The 21,979-nt window shown below is 44.4% G+C and overlaps 1 protein-coding gene across 2 annotated transcripts in view; it reads right to left on the bottom strand.

Annotated features, from left to right (window-relative positions):
- Positions 1-16,717, bottom strand: part of FYB2 (FYN binding protein 2) — a 77,544-nt gene extending 60,827 nt beyond the window's left edge. Inside the window, exon 1 of one of the 2 annotated variants that reach the window (XM_040360853.1) lies at positions 16,520-16,717. In XM_040360853.1, the coding sequence (XP_040216787.1) occupies positions 16,520-16,528 (9 nt within the window). In that variant the 5' untranslated portion in view covers positions 16,529-16,717. The remainder of the gene's footprint in view (positions 1-16,519) is intronic. The other variant, XM_040360854.1, reaches the window with a different exon arrangement.
- Between the last annotated feature and the right edge of the window lie 5,262 nt (positions 16,718-21,979).

Here is a 21,979-nt window from a genome sequence, read left to right as displayed (position 1 = left end):
CCCAGTGGTGATTAAAGATCACCTAAAAGCAAGCTATTTGTGTGAAAAAATGATACAAATTTTATGAATAAATATAATAATAATAATAATAATAATAATAATAATAATAATGCCCAGTGGTGATTAAAGATCACCTAAAGCAAGCCATTTGTGTGAAAAATGATACAAATTTCATTTGGGTACAGCGTTGCATGACGCGCGCAATTATCAGTTAAAGTAGCGCAGTGCTAAATAGCAAAAAACGTCCTGGTCATGAAGCGGGTAAAACCTTCCGGAGGTCAAGTGGTTAATCTTTCAGTAATAAAATCCTGACCGAGGTTCTAACACTTCTCTGCTGTAATAATAAAGAGCTTTACAAGTAGTGTAAAGTTACAGAACACATAAAAGATAAAATCTAGATTGGAGAGACGTCCAAACCTGTGAGATCCTCTCCCCCTCGGAAGGATAATCGCAGTGAATCGCCTCCTCGCCGGCGGCTGGTTTGTCACCGGCAGGCTGAACGTCTCCTCTATATAGGGGCCCCTCGGTGGCCGCAGCCTTGTTGGATAAACACAACGGCTTTGTGACATTGTTATGAATAAAACAAGTGTGAGGTTTTGTAGAACAGAGTGGATTATTGTCTGCTGTTATTATGGGATACAAGGGTTTTAGAGTCTTTGGTGGAGGTGAAGATGTCCCATAAAACTGACCGGACGGCACATAATGATTATCTATCATTTAAAGGGCTGGTCCATGCAGAGTGGATATTGTATGTACGGGTTGTGGCTGGACCTCCCAGTTTGGTACCCAGATACTGGTGGTTTCCGAGGGGGGGGGGGATGCCCTTGTTATTGTTCTTACTTTGGAAAGTAAAATAAAAAAAGTAAAAATTCTGCCAGTAAATCCCTTATACAGCCCACTTCCTGTTTCCTTATACAGCCCACTTCCTGTTTCTTGTCTGGTCATTAGCCTAGGCTTATGACATCATACATAGCTCTCTCTCTCACTCTGGTGAGTTTGCCAGAAAGGGAGGGGGGATGAGTCATAAGTGGGCCAATGAGAGCTGCAGAGCTGGAGGTGTGCCTCTGTTAGGGTTGCCACCTCATCCCTTTAAAACAGAACACATATGAATTACACAGGTTCTGTGGCTAATTTAATGCAGGTAAGGCACCAAATGAGTCTAATTACCACCTTAATTAGCCACAGAACCTGTGTAATTCATATGTGTTCTGTTTTAAAGGGATGAGGTGGCAACCCTAGCCTCTGTGTAAATCCAGGAAGTGAACAGGCAGCAGCTTCAGCTACCCACAGTTAAAATACATGTCTGCAGCTTATCTCTCCCCTCATCGCCGGGGTCTCACTGGGGCATTGGGACCCATTGGCTCCCAGTGCTGTCAATCAAAGCCAGTAACGAGGGAGTGGTGGGGCAGGGCCGAGTGCCGCTGTCTGGGTCAATGGATACGGTAGCAGGGCTCGGGAGCGAGAACACACGAGTGCCCCCATGGGAAGTGGGTTACTGGACAAAGATGAGGGGCCAGGAGCGTCGGCAGATGGAAGGGGCACATAAACCAATCCCCCTGCAGTGCAGCCGGAAGGGAGGGAGAGGAGGAGACGCTGGCAGCGCTGCAGGGGGAGGTAGAAGAGGATCGGTGTCTGCAGCAAGACCGTAACAGCCAGACCTCCTGGCCCAGTACAGAAGGGCTGGCTGCACCATCAGTGGCCCTGATGCCTTGATCTCAGACACAGGGCTGCTGCTAAGGCAGTACAGCCAGCCCTCCTGTACTGCGCCCGGGCCCCATCAGTTCAAAAGTGGGGCCCAGGCACCTGCTGAGTAGGAGATCCATGCCGTCTTATTGCAGACACCGATTTTCTTCTGCCCCCCCCCGCAGCACTGCCAGCTTCTCCTCCCCTTTCTCCGTCCGGCTGCACTCCAGGGTGGCGGGGGTTGGAAATATCCACATTAACAAAAATGCGTTTAACACATTTTTCCGAATATTTGTAAATTCGAAAATCTGAAATAACAACTAATAACTTATTAAATGATAGGTATTGGAATTTCCTTTCAAATTTGTCTGTCAGAGAACATAACAAAATACGAATTTATCCGAAGTTACGAATTATCCAAAATAACAAATGCTGCATCTAAACAAATGGCACATAACAAACCAATAATAAATAATAATAATAATAATAATAATAATAATAATAAACAACAACCTTTTATTATTTAAAAACTTTTTATTATTATTAATTCCGGTCCATTCATTTAGATATGGCATTCGTTATTTCGGATAATTCATAACTTTTGGATAAATTTGTATTCGTTACGCTCATAAACAGCCAAATGTGGGTGTCGCCAAATTGCTCTTGCCGACATCACCCTGCCCACCAGTGATGCCGAAACCTGCCGCCAGACAGCAACAGATCTGTGTGGGACTATCTTGGTTGCTGGGGGAGCCACAGCCCGGTCTGAATAATGTGTCCGGGTTTCAGTCAGCCTGAGGCACCACCCAACGCGTTTCGTCCAGACATCGTCAGGGATCTTGGTTGGAAACCTCTTGAGCTTTATATAGGACATGCTTGGTTTTCACTGGGGTTGTCCTGCTACCGATACTAGTATCGGTATCGGGACAGATACCGAGCATTTGCCCGAGTACTTGTACTCGGGCAAATGCTCCGATGCTTCACCCAAAACTTGGACAGTCAGGGTGATCAGTGCTTTGGGGGAGTTACAAGCACTGATCACCGCTGACTGTCCTCCACCAGCCCCCCGCCGTGTCCCTCCATGCTGCCGTCTTTTTCCTTGCTGCCGCTGTGTCCTGCCGCCGTGTCCCCCATCCTTGCTGCCGCTGTGTCCTGTGGCCGGGTCCCCCCTCCTTGCTGCCGCCGTGTTCCCCCTCCGGGCTGCTGCCATGTCCTGCTGCCGTGTTCCCCCTCCGTGCTGCTGCCGCCGTGTCCCCCCTCCGTGCTGCTGCCGTGTCCTGCCGCCGTGTCCCCCCTCCCTGCTGCCGCCATGTCCTGCCGCCGTGTCCCCCCCTCCGTTCTCCTCCTCCACCCCCTCGATCTGTCAGGATGGAGAGCGGCGGTAGGAGCCAGTAAATCCGGCTCCTACCTTTTCCGAATGTACAGAGTCAGTGATGACTCTGTACATTCACATAACTGAAACATCGTAAACTGTGTTAACAATGTTTCAGTTTATGAATGAAAAGAAGTCGCTGTCTTCTCTGCATCAATTTTCAGTGCAGCGGAGGCTGCTGAGAAAGGGACTGGGGAAACAGTGTCCCTAGTCCCTTTCCCTGTCTCAAAGGGGAGATGTCAGAGGTATGTTAAGACCCCTGATATCTCACCAAAGCCCCCCAACAGGGCTGATAAAAAATAGATAAAGGAATTGCAATAAATAATAATAAAAAAAAAAATTGTAAAAAAAAAAAAAAAGAAGAACACTGACACTGTCCATTACTCCCCACCCCCTTAAAAAAAAAAGAAAGCATTGTAAAAAAAATAAACAAATTGTAAAAAATTAATAAAAAGAATTGTAAAAAAAAAAAATACTGGACACATGTGCCACTTTTAAAAAAGTATCAGTATTCGGCATCGGCGAGTACTTGATAAAAAGTATCGGGACTCGGTCCTAAAAAAGTGGTATTGGGACAACCCTAATTTTCACCATTACTGTGCGAGTATTCTGGATTTGTTTTGATACATTGCTGAGTATTACTTACCTACTACACTACAAGGAGGTGTCCAGGGGAGGGCTGGGCCGGGGGGCAGGGTGGCAATTGCCTCCCAGGCCACCCTGACTTATGGCCGGCACCCGCAGCCCGATACCATTTTCTTATTTATTCTGGTCTAGGAAGTTGGGCCGGAGGCATGGCCATGGCGGCCGACCACTAGCTGTTGCATTCTGGAAGTTGTAGTCCATGCTCAAGCTCCCGGTGGGTGGAAAACAGAGCAGCGCAGAGAAAACTACAACTCCCGGAGACCGGATTCTTGGAAGCAGGGTGTGCCAGGGAGTCTCGGACGCAGGGCTGGGTGCTGGCTGCAACTTGACCCCAGGACCAGGAGCATTACCCCCCCCCCCCCAGGAGGCCGTGGTGTGCAAGGACCTGCTGAGATCACTGTAGTGAGAGACCCTGACACCCATAGCTGCCCCTCCCACCCCCCCCCCCATACACCCCATGTAACCTGCCCCAGTGATCAGGCTGCATTGTTGGCTGCACTGGTGAGGTTGAAAAAACAGATGGGCCATGGATGGTGAGCTGATTCGGTGGTTCAATGGGCCAATTGACTGAACTTGCCCCCCAGGCCTAAGGCTGCCAGCCCTCTGCTGGAGGTGTCTGTTCTTACTTTTGGCACATCTAACCTGCAGCACTGTCGGTAAGGAGTTAATGCCAATTACCAACCAGGAGTAAACCCGACGGGGCGGTATTCACTCACGGGGTTATTTTTCCTCTGTGTGAATTAATAAAACCCTGCAATGTGTCGTTATGTTATCTGAGGTTTGCCTGGCAGCTTCAGCTTTGTAAATGTTTGCTGTTCCATATTTTCATGATTGCGTTTCTGGACCAGATTTGTAGAATATATAGTTACATCTTGCTGACCCTTTGCACATTAAAAGGGGTTGTAAACCACACTGTGCAACGTGCAAACTATACATAGAAATGATTTTTCACCACTTAGAATATCTTTTCATTACCAGGCCAATTTACAGTGTTAGTTTGACTACTTCATCGCGCAACACAGTACAGTACCCAAATACGTTTTATAGCATTTATTGCGACAGATAGGAGCTTTCATTTGTTGGTATCTAATAAGCACTGTTTTTTTTTTCTATTTTTAACCACTTCCCTACCGGCCCATAGTAAAATGACGTCCACAAAGAACCTCTGCCGTTCAGAGTGGACGTCATGTGACGTCCTGGGCTTTGTGGGGGGATATCTGAATGATGCCTGCAGCTAGAGGCATCATTCAGATATTCTTCTCTTGTGCCGGTGATTCTGCACAACGTAAGAACAATCATAGCGGCGGTTACGCCGCTAGATCGTTCTTACAGGCGGCGGGAGGGGACATCCCCCCCCTCCCGCCGCCATCCGGTGCTTCTCCGGGCTCTCCCGTGCCCGGAGAACGAATCGTCCGGCGCTTGCAGGAAGCATAGAGATGACTGGTGACCAGATGGTCACCAGTCATCTCTATGACCGTCGGAGGACCCGGGCGCGATGTGATGACGTCACGCCCGGGTCCCCGTAAGTAAACAAAGCCGCGATTGCGGCTGCTAAGCAACGGTAAACATGAGATCTGTGAATTTTTTTTCACCGATTTCATGCTTTCAGGCCTGGAGGAGAGATGTGGGGTCTTATTGACCCTGCATCTCTCCATAAAGAGTACCTGTCACACACATTCCTATTACAAGGGATGTTTACATTCCTTGTAATAGGAATAAAAGTGATAATAAAAAAAAAAAAAAAAAGTGTAAAAAAAGAAATAAATATGTAAAAAAAAAAAAAAGAAATACATTTTTTTTTTTAACGCCCCTGTCCCCAGTAGCTTGCGCGCAGAAGCGAACGCACACGCAAGTGCCGCCGACATATGTAAACGCCGTTTAAACCACATATGTGAGGTATCGCCGCGTGCGCTAGAGTGCCAGCAACAATTCTAGCACTAGATCTCCTCTGTGAATCTAAACTGGTAACCTGTAAAATTTTTCAAAGCTTTGCCTATGGAGATTTTTAAGTAACGAAGTTTGGCGCCATTCCACGAGTGTGCGCAATTTTAAAGCGTGACATGTTAGGTATCTATTTACTCGGTGTAACATAATCTTTCATATTTTACAAAAAAATTGGGCTAACTTTACTGTTTTGTTATTTTTTGAATTCATGAAACAATTTTTTTCCAAAAAAAAAGGCGTTTGAAAAATTATTGCGCAAATACCGTGCAGAATAAAAAGGTTTCAATGACCGTCGTTTTATTCCCTAGGGTGTCTGCTAAAAAAAACATATATAATGTTTGGGGGTTCTGCGTAATTTTCTAGCAAAAAAATGATGATTTGTACATGTAGGAGAGAAGTGCCAGAATAGGCCCGGTATGGAGGTGGGTATAAAAGCCCGGTATGGAAGAGGTTAATAAAAATTAAAAAGAAAAAAATATATATAATGTTGGTATCTTATATAATTACTAAAATATATAAAAAAATTAAATAAATCACACACACACTTAAAAGAAAAATGCCAGGACAGTACTGCTGCAGTACCCCTACGACGCACATAAGCACAGATCTGAGATTGCTGTGTCCTTGTCCAATCACCTGGTAAACAGTATTTGCCGGTTATTGGCAGTCCTCTCCTCACGCTGATAACCAGCAAATCCACACAGGGGACATTTACACTGATAATAAGGCCACTAATGATCAGTTTCCTGGATTATTAGTGCAGCCCCAACAGAGCTGCCAATCTGTGCCCACCAGTGCTGTGCCTCATCAATGAAGGAGAAAAAAGACCGAAAATGTAAAAGAAAAGTTTTTGTTAGTTTCTGTTAAAAAAAAAAAAAATTCTAAATAAGTAATTTTTTTTTTCTCCATTTACTGATGAGGGGCAGCACTGGTGGCCACTCAGGGGCACAGATTGGCAGCACTGTTGGGGGCAGCACTAATAATCAGGAAACTAAATAAATAAAACCCAGTGGAACATTTACACTGACAATAAGGGCACTAATGATCAGTTTGCCGATTATCAGTGCAGCCCCAACAGCGCTGCCAATCTGTGCCCATCAGTGTTGCCAATCTGTGCCCATCAGTGTTGCCAATCTGTGCCCATCAGTGTTGCCAATCTGTGCCCATCAGTGTTGCCAATCATCAGTGAAGGAGAATTTTTTTTTACCTGGTTTCTGTTATAAAATGTTCTAAATAAGTATTTTTTTTTCTCTTTCACTGATGATTGGCAGCACTGATGGGCACAGATTGGCGGCACAGATTGGCAGCACTGAAGGGAAGCACTCATTAGTGCCCTTATTACCAGTGTAAATGTCCCACTGGGTTTTATTTATTTTTTAGTTTCCTGATTATTAGTGCAGCCCCCAACAGTGCTGACAAGCTGTGCCCCTCAGTGGTCACCAGTGCTGCCAATCTGTGCCCTACAGTGCTTCCCCTCAGTGCTGCCAATCTGTGCCCTACAGTGATTCCCCTCAGTGCTGCCAATCTGTGCCCTACAGTGATTCCCCTCAGTGCTGCCAATCTGTGCCCATCAGTGCTGCCAATCATCAGTGAAGGAGGGGAAAAAAAATACTTATTTAGAACATTTTAAAAACAGAAACGAACAAAAACGTTTTTTTTTAATTTTCGGTCTTTTTTCATTTAGCAAAAAAAAAAAAAAAACCTCAGTGGCAATTAGAAAGCTCCATTTGTGTAAAAAAAAAATGATAAAAAAAAGTCATATGGGTACAGTGCTGCATGACCGCGCAATTGTCATTCAAAGTGACAGCGCTGAAAGCTGAAAAAACGGGGTTACTTACCGGTAACATCCCTTTTCCTGGAGTCTTTCAGGACAGGTACTGTAGAGAGACACAGGCTCCTCCCCTCACAGGAAACACCGCCTTCCAATTAAGAATTTAAGCCTCATCCTCCCTCAGCTCCTCAGTTTTTTCCAGAGTACCTCCGGCCAGCTGGGGAGACACAAGAACACGTCATAAAAGTATAAAATTACATCTTACCTGACGGCCTCGTCTGATGAGTTTCCATAATATCCCCTACAACAAAGAGGGTGGGTACCAGTGCTGTCCTGAAAGACTCCAGGAAAAGGGATGTTACCGGTAAGTAACCCCGTTTTTCCCTGTTCGTCTTTCAGGACAGGTACTGTAGAGAGGATAAGCGAGCACCTTACCCTAGGGTGGGACAACTGCTTGCAGTACTTTGCGTCCAAAAGCCTGGTCTTTGGTTGAAAGTAGGTCCAGTCTGTAATGTTTTACAAACGTTGAGAAACTAGACCATGTTGCAGCCTTGCAGATCTGCTCCGGGGAGGCACCAGCACACTCTGCTTGGGAAGTTGCTACTGCCCTGGTGGAATGAGCCTTGATACCTTGTGGAGGCTCTACTCCCCTAGAAGAATAGGCTAGAACGATGGCTGCCCTTAACCACCTGGCTATCGTGCGTCTAGAAGCCCTGGACCCTTTCCTGGACCCAGAAAACAAAACAAATAGTGAATCAGCTTTCCTGAACTGACTTGTGTAATCCAAGTATTGTAGGACACACCTCCTAACGTCTAGGTTGTGAAACTTGTGTTCCTGTTCCCTCACAGGATTTGAACAAAAAGAAGGCAATGTTATTTCTTGACTTCTGTGAAACTTAGAAGCTACCTTTGGTAGAAAAGCCGGATCTGTCTTAAAAATGATGCGATCCGGAAAAACTTGAAAAAAGGGGACCCTAATAGATAGGGCCTCGAGTTCGCTCACTCTCCTGGCAGTAGTGATCGCTACTAAAAATACTGTTTTGAGAGTGATCACTTTTAAACTACATTTGTCTAAAGGCTCAAATGGTTCTACTGTAAAGGCCTGAAGAACCAATGAGAGATCCCAAACTGGAAAGTTGGAGGTTTTTACAGGTCTCCGTCTACTCAAAGCCTTAAAAAATCTAGAGACCCAGGGGTCGAATGCTAGTTGTTTTTCAAAAAATACACTTAGTGCTGACACTTGACCCTTCAGCGTGCTAGTTGCCAGCCCTTTATCAGCCCCCGCTTGTAGAAATTCTAAAACAGCCACAGAGCTGTTGACACTGAAGGAGCTTTCTGCACACCAGATGTTAAACCGTTTCCACACTTTTTGGTAAATGGCTTGCGTCTCCTTCTTTCTACAGCTTAGGAGTGTTTCAACCAGGCGTTCTGAAAACCCTTTGCCCCTCAGCAGCTCTTCCTCAGAAGCCAGGCTGCCAGGTTCCATCTCTCTACCTGCGGGCAGCAGATTGGACCCTGCAAAAGGAGATCCTCCCGAATTGGTAGAATCCAAGGAGGTTCTATCGATAGATTTTTTAGGATAGAGAACCATGGTCTCCTGGGCCAATGAGGTGCGATGAGAATGAGTGTTGTGTTCTCCCCCTGCAGTTTCCTCAGGACTGCTGGTATTAGAACCGGAGGGGGGAAAGCATAACACCTGGAGAACTTCCAGGTTTGGGCCAGAGCGTCCACCGCCAGAGCTCCATCCCACCTGTTTAGGGAAAAAAAGAGCCGAGTTTTGGCATTTTCTCTTGAGGCGAATAAATCCACCTCCGGAAGACCCCATCTTTGAGTGATCGCTCTGAAAACTTCTTGATTCAGAACCCAATCGCCCTCCCTCAGTTTCTTCCTGCTGAGGAAGTCTGCGACCTGATTTAATTCTCCCTTCAGATGTATGGCTGAGAGGGATAAGACATTGGCCTCCGCCCATATGAGAATAGATTTTGTCAGCTCCCATAAGGACTTGCTCCTGGTGCCCCCCTGCTTGTTGACATAAGCTACTGCCGAGGAGTTGTCTGTCCTGATTCGAACATGCTGTCCCTGCAGCTCCTTCTGAAAGGCTTTGAGGGCTAACTCTATCGCTTTTAGTTCTCTCCAATTCGAGGATTTTTGCGAGTCCTCTTTTGCCCAGCGACCCTGTGTCAGAAGGGAGTCCAGGTGTGCTCCCCAACCGGAGCCACTGGCATCTGTTGTCACTGTTCTGGAGATCGGGGAGATCCAATCCAGGCCCTGTAAAAGGTTCGCCCCCTTCCTCCACCACCAAAGGGACCTTTTGATGTGAACCGGTATGGATATCAGGGAATCCAAGGATTCCGGTTTGTGGTCCCAAATGTTCAGTATGAACAGTTGTAGAGGTCGGAAATGCAGACCTGCCCACTGTACTGCAGGAAGACAAGATGTTAATAACCCCAGAGCTGACATGACTTTCCTTATCGGAAGCTGGCCACTGCTCTGAAGAAGTGATATTACATTGTCCACCTTCTGAACTTTTTCTACTGGGAGAAAAGTCATCTGTCTGGTTGAGTCCAGTACATATCCCAGAAAAGTGACTCTTTGGGAGGGTGTCAGGCTGGATTTTTCCAGATTGAGTAACCAACCTAGGTTTTCCAGAATCCCCTTTGCAACCTGGAGGTCCTGAGACAACCGTGTCGGGGAGTCTGCAAAAAATAGCAGATCGTCCAGGTAAGCTACCACCAGGATGCCTTTGAGACGTAGAAAGGCTAGTACCTCCACCATCACTTTGGTGAATATGCGGGGGGAAGAGGAGAGCCCGAAGGGGAGTGCTTTGAATTGCAGGTGAAACGTCCCCTCTCTGGACCTCACGGCCAGTCTGAGAAATCTCTGATGGCATTCCGCTATTGGGATGTGTAGGTAGGCATCCTTTAGATCTATGGATGCCATGAAGCAGTTCGGAAGGAGGAGTGTCCTCACGGAATAGATGGAATCCATCCGAAACCGTTTGTACGTGACCGAGGTGTTTAGAGGTTTTAAATTCAGTATAAGCCTGAATTTCCCTGAAGGCTTGCGGACCACAAATATGTGGGAGTAGAAGCCCTTTCCTATCTCCTCCGATGGAACCCGAACTACCACCTCCTGATCCTCCAACTCCTGAAGAGAGGAGATCAGAGCCACAGATTTCTCTTTGCACTGGGGCAAATTGGTGACTAAGAGTCTGGATGGGGGGGGACTTGAGAACTCTAGTCTGTACCCTCTCCTTATGATCCCCAGCACAAATTGGTTGCTGGTGATCGTCTCCCATTGTGGGAGAAAGGCCCCCAACCTTCCTCCCACCTTGACTCCGTCATTGAGGTTTTTGGGGCTGTTCAGGAGCACGAAAAAGCGCCCCGGCACGGCCTTTCCCTTTTGGTCCCCAAAACTTTTTCTTTCCCTCAGGTTTGGGGACTTCCACCTTCTTTTGGGTCCAGAATTTTTTCTTTGCCTGTCCCCCAAATTTTTTCTTTAAGGGGAAAGCCTTCTTCTTGTCGGCTGTACGATCTAAGACAGCCTCCAAGCCTGGCCCAAATAACAAGTCTCCTGTAAGGGGGATCCCGCACAATTTAACCTTTGAGGCGCTATCCCCCTGCCATGTCTTGAGCCAGAGAGCTCTTCTTGCAGAATTAGATAGAGCTGCAGATCTGGCAGACATGCGGATTGACTCTGCTGAGGCGTCCGCTACATACCGCACGCCACTCAGTAAAGTTGGAAAAGAGGAAAGTATAGTCTCTTTTGGCGTTCCGGCCTCAATATGTGCCTTAATTTGTAAGAGCCAATGCTCTAAATTACGGGCCACCACTGTTGCTGCCATAGCTGGCTTAAGGTTCCCCTGGGAAGCATCCCAGGACTTTTTTAATAGCGAATCCATCCGCCTGTCCATGGGGTCTGAAAGGACCCCCATGTCCTCAAACGCCAAGTCCGTATGTCGGGATACCTGCGAAAAGGCGGCATCTAGTTTGGGGGATTTGTTCCACACTGAAGCCTCCTCTTCAGAAAAAGGAAACCTCCTCTTCAAAGAGTTTGAGAAGAAAGGTTTCCTCTCTGGGTCCTGCCATTCTTTTTTGATGGCATTGACCAGTACTTCATGGACTGGAAAAACCCTTTTCTTTTGTTCTCCCAAACCACTGTACATCTGGTCATGGAGTGACAGTGTCTTTTTCTCCTCAACTATCCCTAAAGTAGCGTGGATAGTTTCCAATAACTCTTCCACCTCTTCAAGGGAAAGCTTGTAGCGAGAGACCTTTGAGGACCCTGCCTCTGTTTTCTCACTATCTGACTCCTCTTGGGAGCTAGAAGCGGCACTGTCTTGCTCCTCCTCAGCATCCTCTCTGATATCCGCAGGTTTCTCTCTACTCCCAGAGGGAAGAACCTCAGGATTCGGTGGAATTACCTGTTGCGCTACAGAAGGGCTGCTTTGGGGCAATTGAAAATTAGCAAAAATATCTTTAAACGATTGAAAGGTGCCAGAAAGCTCTTTCATAGAAGCTGCTAATTCAGATGCCTGCTCTGCCTCCCTTTCTTTAACCAGCCCCTCAATACATCTCCTGCAAAGAGCTTTGTTCCAACTCTCACTAAGTGAAGATCTGCAGGAAGGGCATTTCTTCCTGCTGTGGGCTGATTTTTCTGTGGATTTCTTAAAAACACAGAAGAAAGTGGAGGCTAGATTAAAAGAGAGACCAGCGCATAACACAGGTAACCACCAGGAGTGTTCTAGGACCAACCACCACCAGGGTTCCAGACACACTACACTAACAAACTCCCCGACCACCAGGAGAAGAAAACAAAAAAATCACCAGTGAAGCTGTACAACATGATAAGGGAACACCACCCCAGGGTTCTCCTTACCTTAGAGTGGCTGGTGCTGTCGTCATCCGGAGGTGCACGGGAAGCCTCTGCTTCCGACATCTCGCTGAGGAATGTGGTCGCGACATCTCGCTGAGGAAGTGGTCCGACACTACGGCTGAGAAGAGAGAGGCCGCACCAGCCCAGCGTCAGGCCTTTTCACACTGCAGCGTCCGGGACCAGTGACGCGTATCCGGCGGAAGTGCCCGCCCCCCCCGGAACTGACGTCACTCGTCATCCGGTCCGGCCCAGCTCCTGGCCGACTGTGAATTCTCACAGGGAGCGTGCACCCCGCCTGCAGCGCCACCCCTGTGCGTTTAGTAAATAGGCCTCCGCGGCTGAATCCACCCCAGGAATGTCCGCGGGACGCTACACGGCGATGTCCTGGGTAAGTGACTTCCCCAGTCAACCAGGACGCCATGCATTTAAAAAATAGCCCTGATCCCAGGGAGAACAGGTCCCCCCTCTCAGGAAAACTGGCCTCAGCTTCCCCAGCTGTCTGGCCCTTGGCCCCCAGCGGTGTCTCCCCTCCGGAGGAAACACCATAAACTGAGGAGCTGAGGGAGGATGAGGCTTAAATTCTTAATTGGAAGGCGGTGTTTCCTGTGAGGGGAGGAGCCTGTGTCTCTCTACAGTACCTGTCCTGAAAGACGAACAGGGAAATTGGCCTACGCAGGAAGGGGGTGAAGTGCCCGGTAGGCAAGCGGTTAAACCTGCAATTGGCGCGATTTTTTGTGGTAGATTACTATCGCTTTAACCACTTAAGGACCCCTTCACCCCGATATACGTCGGCAGAATGGCACGGCTGGGCACAACCACGTACATGTACGTGTCTCTTTAAGCCCAGCCATGGGGTCGTGAGCGTGCCGCTGGTGGCGCGCTTGCGACCCGGTCCGAAGCTCCGTGACGGGCCCGTGGGACCCGATCGCCGCCGGTGTCCCGCGATTGGTCACCGGAGCTGAAGAACAGGGAGAGCTGTGTGTAAACACACCTTCCCCGTTCTTCTCTGTAGTAATGTCAGTGATCGTCTGTTCCCTGATATATGGAAAGACGATGACTGACGTCACACGTCCAGCCCCGCCCCCCTACAGTTAGAAACACATATGAGGTCACACTTAACCCCCTACAGCGTCCCCTAGTGGTTAACACCTTCACTGCAATTGTCATTTTCACAGTAATCAGTGCATTTTTATAGCACTTTTTGCTGTGAAATGACAATGGTCACCAAAAATGTGTCTAAATTGTCCGATGTGTCCGCCATAATGTCGCAGTCCCGGAAAAAAAAAAAACACGCTGATCGCCGCCATTAGTAGTAAAAAAAAAAAAATTATTAATAAAAATGCAATAAAACTGTCCCCTATTTTGTAAACGCTATAAATTTTGCGCAAACCAATCGATAAACGCTTATTGCGATTTTTTTTTTACCAAAAATATGTAGAAGAATACGTATCGGCCTAAACTGAGGGAAAAAAACGTTTTTTTCTATGTTTTTGGGGGATATTTATTATAGCAAAAAGTAAAAAATGATTGAATTTTTTCAAAATTGTCGCTCTATTTTTGTTTATAGCGCAAAAAATAAAAACCGCAGAGGTGATCCAAATACCACCAAAAGAAAGCTCTATTTGTGGGAAAAAAATGACGCCAATTTTGTTTGGGAGCCACGTCGCACGACCGCGCAATTGTCAGTTAAAGCGACGCAGTGCCGAATCGCAAAAAGGGGCCAGGTCCTCAACCTGCATAATGGTCCGGGTCTTAAGTGGTTAAAGAGTGTGATGTCTGATGAGACTGGAAAAGACACGTGGCTGACAACGAAGATCCTCATGGGTGGAGTTGTGAGAACGGAGCCCATTGTGAGGAACATTCATGGTGTGTTGATTCTCAGGCTGGAGTCGCCTCCTTGGTACCTTTTGTGGCTTCCAGGAAATGGAGATCATGTTTGCGGAGAGTGTGAAGGATTATTATTGTTACAATGTAATCATTAGAGGATATACTTTGTTACACAATTGCTACATCACAGAATTCATTATACAAAACATTGAATCTGTGATCCCCGCTCTGTATGAATGCTGAGTGCAAAGTAGCCTTGTTATCAGGCCCGGATTTCCCACTGAGGCCAGGCCTTGGGGCGGCAGGGCTCCAAGGGGCGGCAGTGGCATGGAGTCCCCCGACGCCCGGAACATACATTTAAGGGCGGTAAGTTATGGGGGAATCCACCTCGCTCGTTAACAAGTGATTGCGGCGATGTCGTCTAAATCACTTGTAAAATATGTGCTCCCGTCCGTCCTCCCGTCTCCCCCCCCCCCCCCACCCCACATACCTCTCTCTGCTGGCTCTGTCTTCGGGACTCCGTCCTCCCCCCGGCCACCGAGTCTGTCTCCTGTCCCTGCTGCCGATGTACACAGTGAGAGGGGAGAGCTGTGCTCTTCCCATCTCAGCTGTGACAGGAGTTCTAGCACAGTGCTAGGACTCCTGTTTTGGAGGTGACAGGGTCAATAAAGAATGCCAATCTGGCGGCATTTTATGGGCACAGTGGCTGTGTTTGGCATGGCACAGTGGCGTTAGGGGCAATCTGGCGGCAATTGATGGGCACAGTGGCGACAATGGCATGGCACAGTGGCGACAATTGATGGGCACAGTGAGACTGCAATTGATTTTTGTTTCGCCCCCCCCCCCCCCAAAAAAAAATGTTGAGCACCAGCCACCACTGACTCCAACACTTCATATTCCTGATATGTACCATGTACTTGTATGAGAATGTCTACTCTTGTCTTTGTAGTGCCTTAAAAAAGTATTCATACCCCTAGAAAATGCACCGAAAAGCATGGTAAAAATAAAGAAAAGGGGGGGCGAGCTTCATTGGAACATTTGTCACGCATAGGACAACCCATTCAAGTGAATGGGCTTTCTTATGGTAGCATGTGAAAAAGTGCAAATAAAGCAAGTAAAAACGCATTTTCCCGCTATGTGCGGAAGTGAATTGGGCCTAGGTTCACATCTATGCAGGTTGCGGTTGAGGAGTCTCTGACGCATTGTTACATTTTTTTAAGCGTTTTTTTTTTTTTTTTGGCGAATAGGAAAGTATGACCGTTGTGTTCACAGAGTGCAACTTTGATGCAACTTTACACTCTGTGGCACTCAAGTTGCATCAAAGTCACACTCCTTGGAACAGAACTGTCATAGATTCCTATTAGCCTAAAGAAAAAAAAACGAACCCACCAAAAAAACACTTGCGTTTTTGGAGTTAGTCCATTGAAGTCTACTACACGCAAAATAAAAAAATAAATAAAAAGTACCTGATCCTTGCCAAAAAATGCACCGGCTCAAAACACATGTAAACTAGATTTATAGGAAACAATGGTAAATGGAGTATGATGCATTACTAAAAAAATTTTTTAAATGTAATAAAAATAATAAATAGGTGTGAACCAATTAGGGTCTAAGAGGGATACAAAATTATATATATATATATATATATATATATATATATATATATATATATATATATATATATATACACACACACATACACACACATATACATATACACACAATTTCTACAGGTGGACACAAAGCTGTTCCATAATTAAGAATAAAAAAAAAAATATATATATATAATTTTTATTATTAATTATGGAACAGCTTTGTGTCCACCTGTAGAAATTGTGTGTGTGTAAAACATATATATATACACATATATATATATATATATATATATATATATATATATATATATATATATATATATATATATATATATACACACACACACACACACACACACACACACACACACACACACACACATACATACATACATACACACACAAATATATAATTATAATATATATATGTATATATATATATATATATATATATATATATATATATATATATATATATATATATATATATATATATAAAAATAATTATTTATAATGTTTTATTATTATTAATTATGGAACAGCTTTGTGTCCACCTGTAGAATTTTTTGTTGTTAATTTTTCGTTAAATATTAGATTACACAGATACAATTTCTAAGGACAAATCCTTCCGGGGGGGGGGTCAGCCAGGAAATTAAAATTTCACTATATGATATGTGACGCCATTTTTTTTTATTAAATCACCCACAATTTAGGGTGCAGAGCCCTCCGCCCCGGGTCATGAAGGGTTTTGGTACCCCAGATTGAACCTTCCATTGTTATCCTCCCCATTATTTTACAAAGTCTTACCATGTCCATGGTGTCCGCAGTGTCCTGCGCCCAGCGTCCCTTTTCCTTCTCTTGTCTTTCTGTCACTAAAGGAATTTGTCAAAACATTTTCTTATTTTCTTTTTTTACTTCCTGGTAACAGAGAGAAAATCACTCATCTGAGCCAGGACCCGGCTGCTTTGGCTTCAGGTCCATTCTGGTTCCTCCCCCAGGTGCCTCAATTGCTTTCTAATGAGCTTCCTTCAAATCCAGAAAAAACTTCAGCAACAAAAAGTCAACCTGATGGGAGCCGCCATTGGCTTTAACCACTTCAGCCCCGGAAGAATTTACCCCCTTCTTGACCAGAGCACTTTTTGCGATTCGGCACTGCGTCGCTTTAACTGACAATTGCGCGGTCGTGCGACGTGGCACCCAAAAAAAATTGACGTTATTTTTTTCCAACAAATAGAGTTTTCTTTTGGTGGTATTTGATCACCTCTGTGGTTTTTATTTTTTGCGCTATAAACAAAAATAGAGCGACAATTTATATAAAAAAACCCACAATATGTTGTACTTTTTGCTATAATAAATATCCCCATTTTTTTATTTTTTTACAATTTTAACATTTTTTCCCTTAGTTTAGGCCGATACGTATTCTTCTACATATTTTTGTAAAAAAAAAAAAATCGCAATAAGTGTTTATTGATTGGTTTGCGCAAAAGTTATAGCGTCTACAAAATAGGGGATAGTTTTATGGCATTTTTATTAATATTTTTTTTTTTTACTACTAATGGCGGCGATCAGTGATTCGCAGATTGCCGCCATTACTAGTAAAAAAAAAAAAATGGCATAAAGTTATCCCCTATGTTGTACACGCTATAACTTTTTTTTTTTTACAAAAATATGTAGAAGAATACATATCGGACTAAACTGAGGAAATTTTTTTTTTTTATATATATATATGTTTTTGGGGGATATTTATTATAGCAAAAAGTACAAAATATTGTGTTTTTTTTCAAAATTGACGATCTATTTTTGTTTATAGCGCAAAAAATAAAAAACGCAGAGGTGATCAAATACCACCAAAAGAAAGCTCTATTTGTGGGGAAAAAAAGGACATCAATTTTGTTTGGGAGCCACGTCGCACAACCGCGCAATTGTCAGTTATAGCGACGCAGTGCCGAATCGCAAAAAGTTGCCCGGTCATTGGGCAGCCAAATCCTCCGGGGCTGAAGTGGTTAATAAAAAAAAAAATCGGGATCTCCCAGGTGATGTCCCTGACCATATATAGACATGACCAGGGTTGTCGGGAAGAGGTCCCCCCCCCCCCCCCCCCCGCCATGTTGAGGACATGTGATGCGGAGAGAAGCTGTAAACGTTTGACATTTGGATGAACATCCGTACAACAAGATTTCAGTCGGAACCTGCATTTCCTCATCAGAGTCAGCGACACTCGAAGCCCCTGCAGCCTCTTTGCAGCCACTTCCCGTCTCCATCCACTCCACCTGTGGCTGCATGGCATTTCTCAGGGCGGGATTTCCTGTTGGGGCCAGTGGACCATGCCTGCATAATCCTTCCTGGCAGGATTACCACATATTATTATAATGAAAGCTGCTGGCTTAAAAAGATTGAAATTTACTTTTTAAATGCCATTAAATGTTAAATAGTTTTTTTTTATAACATTTTATAGATTGGTATTATATAGAAATAAATGATGATGATGATGATAATTATTCTATAAATTAAATTATAGATTGTATTATTTTAGATTATAGATTATTATTTTTATGATTATTATTATTATTGTTGAAAATACATTATAATTATTATTATTATAGAAATAAATGTAAATAAAATGTAATTGCAATGTACCAGGAAGTTTATAGATTATAACTAGATTATTAATATGATTATTATTTTTGAAAATACATTATTATTATTATTATTATTATTATTATTATTATTATTATTATTATTATTATAGAAAAAATGTAAATAAAATGTTATTGTAATATACAAGGGAAATTATAATTAGATTATTATTATGATTATTATATTTAAAAATACATTATTATTATTATTATTATTATTATTATAGAAAAAATGTAAATAAAATGTAATTGTAATATACAAGGGAAATTATAATTAGATTATTATTATGATTATTATATTTAAAAATACATTATTATTATTATTATTATTATTATTATTATTATTATAGAAAAAATGTAAATAAAATGTAATTGCAATGTACCAGGAAGAGTTGTGTGTTAGTTATGTATTACTAATTGTGTTTTTTTTTTTATTTTTTTTATTGCCAGAATTGTCTTTTGGATTCAGATGGTCAGATATCACCCTCTGCTGGCTGCTGGGCAGAATACATTTGCTTATTACCAGGGGAGGGGGGTACCTTGCCAGAGGGGACCCCCTGGCAAAGCACCTTGTCTCCATGTTGATGAGGACATAAGGACCCCTTTGCCACAATCCTGGCCTAGTGGTTGTGGGGGCTTGCGGGTGGGGGGGGGGGGGGTGGCTTATCACAATCTGAAGGCCCCTTTTAACAGTAAGGGGGGCACCCAGATACCAGCCCTCCCCACATGTGAACGAGCCACTATGTACCTCCACTCATTCACAAAAACACAGGTATTTTTATTATTATTATTATTATTATTATTAATAAAAATACATTATTATTATTATTATAGAAATAAATGTAAATAAAATGTAATTGTACCAGGAAAAGTTGTGTGTTAGTTGTGTATTACTGATAGATTGTGTTCGTTTTAATTGCCTGAATTGTCTTTTGGACTCAGAAGGTCAGATATCGCCCTCTGCTGGCTGCTGGGCAGAATGCATTTGCTTATTACCAGTCTTCAAACTTTTCAGTGATTACAGCCTAAAGTCCTCTCCATACTGTAACACTTTATACTTTTTTTTTCTTTTATTCCCCTATGGACCAGAGCGATTTCTGCTAAGGCCCTATTGATTTGGTAAGCAATACATAGATTTTTTATTATCTTGCAAAAATAATTTTTATTTTATCTGCACTCCACAGACAACCCCCCTCCCCCCCCCCAAAAAAAAAAAAAACTGAAAGAAGGAACATACATTTTTATTGTATTTTGATCAGTGTTAACATTGTGATGGCAGATAGGAAGAGTTAACTTGGGCTGATCAGGGAAAACTAAGAGTTAAAAATCTCTCTATGCTTGTATCTCTATCTCCCACCTCAACAATGTTTATAAACAGTCCTTCTAAGGCTGCATTCACACCTGAACGCGGCGCATTGTACCGCGATTTGCTGCGACAAATTGCGGTGTTTTGTCGTTTTTTAGCCTAAAATATGCCGGAGGGGTGATACCACATTGTCGGCTATCCCGAACGCTGAAACCGCCTGAAAAAAAAGGGTCCGGGACTTGTTTTGAGCTTCAGGTGTACGGCGTTTCGGCGTTCGGCGTGGAGATGTGAACCATCTCCATAGACATCAATGTTAAAGCGGAGTTCCAACCACAATTAGCATTTTTTAAATGTATGTCCTTTCATCCTGCGTTTTTATAATATAAATCCGGTCACTTACTATTTTACAATCCGCCGCCGATCCGCATAGATATTCAAAAAAGATAGTTTATAAAACTATATCTACACCGTTGCCATTTTGCTTGTGGGCATTGTGAAGCCTACAGGCACTTAGGGCCAGATTCACCAAAGAGATACGACGGCGTTTCTCCTTATACGCCGTCGTATCCCTGTTTCTATCTATGCGGCTGATTCATAGAATCAGTTACGCATAGGTAGCCCTAAGATCCGACAGGTGTAATTGTTTTACACTGTCGGATCTTAGGATGCAATACCACGGCCGCCGCTGGGTGGAGTTTGCGTCGTAAACCAGCGTCGGGTATGCAAATTAGCAGTTACGGCGGATCCCCGACGGATTTTCGCATTCGCTACGTCGTCCGTAGTCAAGTTTCCCGTCGCAATTTTAGTCGTTATTTGACCTGCCCTAACTTTAGTCAGCAATCGTATTGCTTTCTAAAGTATGGCCGTCGTTCCTGCGTCGAAATTTAAAATTTAACGTCGTTTGCGCAACACGTCCGGGAATACGGAAGTACGCTACGCGCGTCGCCGTTCGAAAAAATGACGTCACGGCGTGCAAAGCACGGCGGGAGTTAGGAAACGGAGCATGCGCAGTAGGTCTGGTGCGGGAGAGCGCCTAATTTAAATGGCACACGCCCATTTGAATTGGCCCGCCTTGCGCCGGAGGCCGCCGGCGTAGTTTTCATCGCAAGTGCTTTGTGAATCAGGCACTTGCGATGAAAACTTGCGGCGGTGTAACGTATCTACGATACGTTACGCCGCCGCAGTTCGATGTGAATCTGGCCCTTACTTCCTGGAAGTCTTGGATGGGGAGTGATAATTGGGTAGCGCACTGCATCCTGGAAAATGATGACACACATTTCCCAGGAGCATTAGAGGGAGATGATGTCAGAATCCTAGGTGGTTTCAAAGGCAGATTTCGTGGGATCGCATAGCAACAGGCATTTCCAGATGAGTAAAAAAAAAAAATGTTTTTCTTTTTTAGTCGTAAGCTAGAGTTTAAGGCAAAATTGTTTTTTTGATGGAACCTCCACTTTAAATCACCCCTCCAGCGTATTTCAGGCTGCAATAGCGTCAGGCGTCGGGCGTAAAAACGCCTAGGTGTGAATGCAGCCTAATACTTACCTGAGCCCCCCCCCCCTCTATCCAGTGATGTGCACGAGAGCCTCGGCACTCATGGGTTTCTCCCTCCTCCTCGAGACAGTAAAAATTGTCCGGATGCGCTGTACAGATCAGGAAAAGATGAAGGAAAGTCTTTCTTTGCGTATCTGTGAAGCAATGAAGGAAAACGGCTCAACATGACAGCCAGGCAATAAGCATTTAAAAAAGTTAATAAGTATTTTCAAAATCCAATACGTCATCTGGACACCTATAAATTACTTGACCCATTCCAGTCCGGTTTCCGTCCGGGTCACGGGACAGAAACAGCACTGCGCAAAATATGGGAGGACGCCCTCGAGGCCGCAGACAAAGGAGAATCTTGTCTTCTGGTTCTGTTGGACCTAAGCGCAGCTTTTGACACGGTAGACCTTAAATTATTACTGACACGGCTTGGTGAAGTAGACGGAGTCACGGAATGTGATTTATCCTGGTTCTCCTCCTTCTTGGAAAACCGATCACAAACAGTCAAACTTGATCCTTTCACTTCTGAAAAACGCACGGTGTCATGCGGAGTCCCCCAGGGATCCCCTCTGTCGCCTGTTCTGTTCAATATCTATCTCCGCCCCCTTTTTGAAATCATCAGCAACCAGAAGTTACTCTACCACTCTTATGCAGATGACACACAACTTTATTTTTCGCATCTGCAACAAAAAGGATCATCATCTCGGACTAGAGAAATGTCTCTCTTTGATAGAAAAGTGGATGACAAAGAGTTACCTTAACCACTTGCTTACTGGGCACATAAAC

The sequence above is a fragment of the Rana temporaria genome, chromosome 7, assembly GCF_905171775.1.
Source record: "Rana temporaria chromosome 7, aRanTem1.1, whole genome shotgun sequence".
Taxonomy (NCBI): domain Eukaryota; kingdom Metazoa; phylum Chordata; class Amphibia; order Anura; family Ranidae; genus Rana; species Rana temporaria.
The sequence above is the reverse complement of the archived record's forward strand: the minus strand, read 5'-3'. Positions and strand labels throughout refer to the sequence as shown.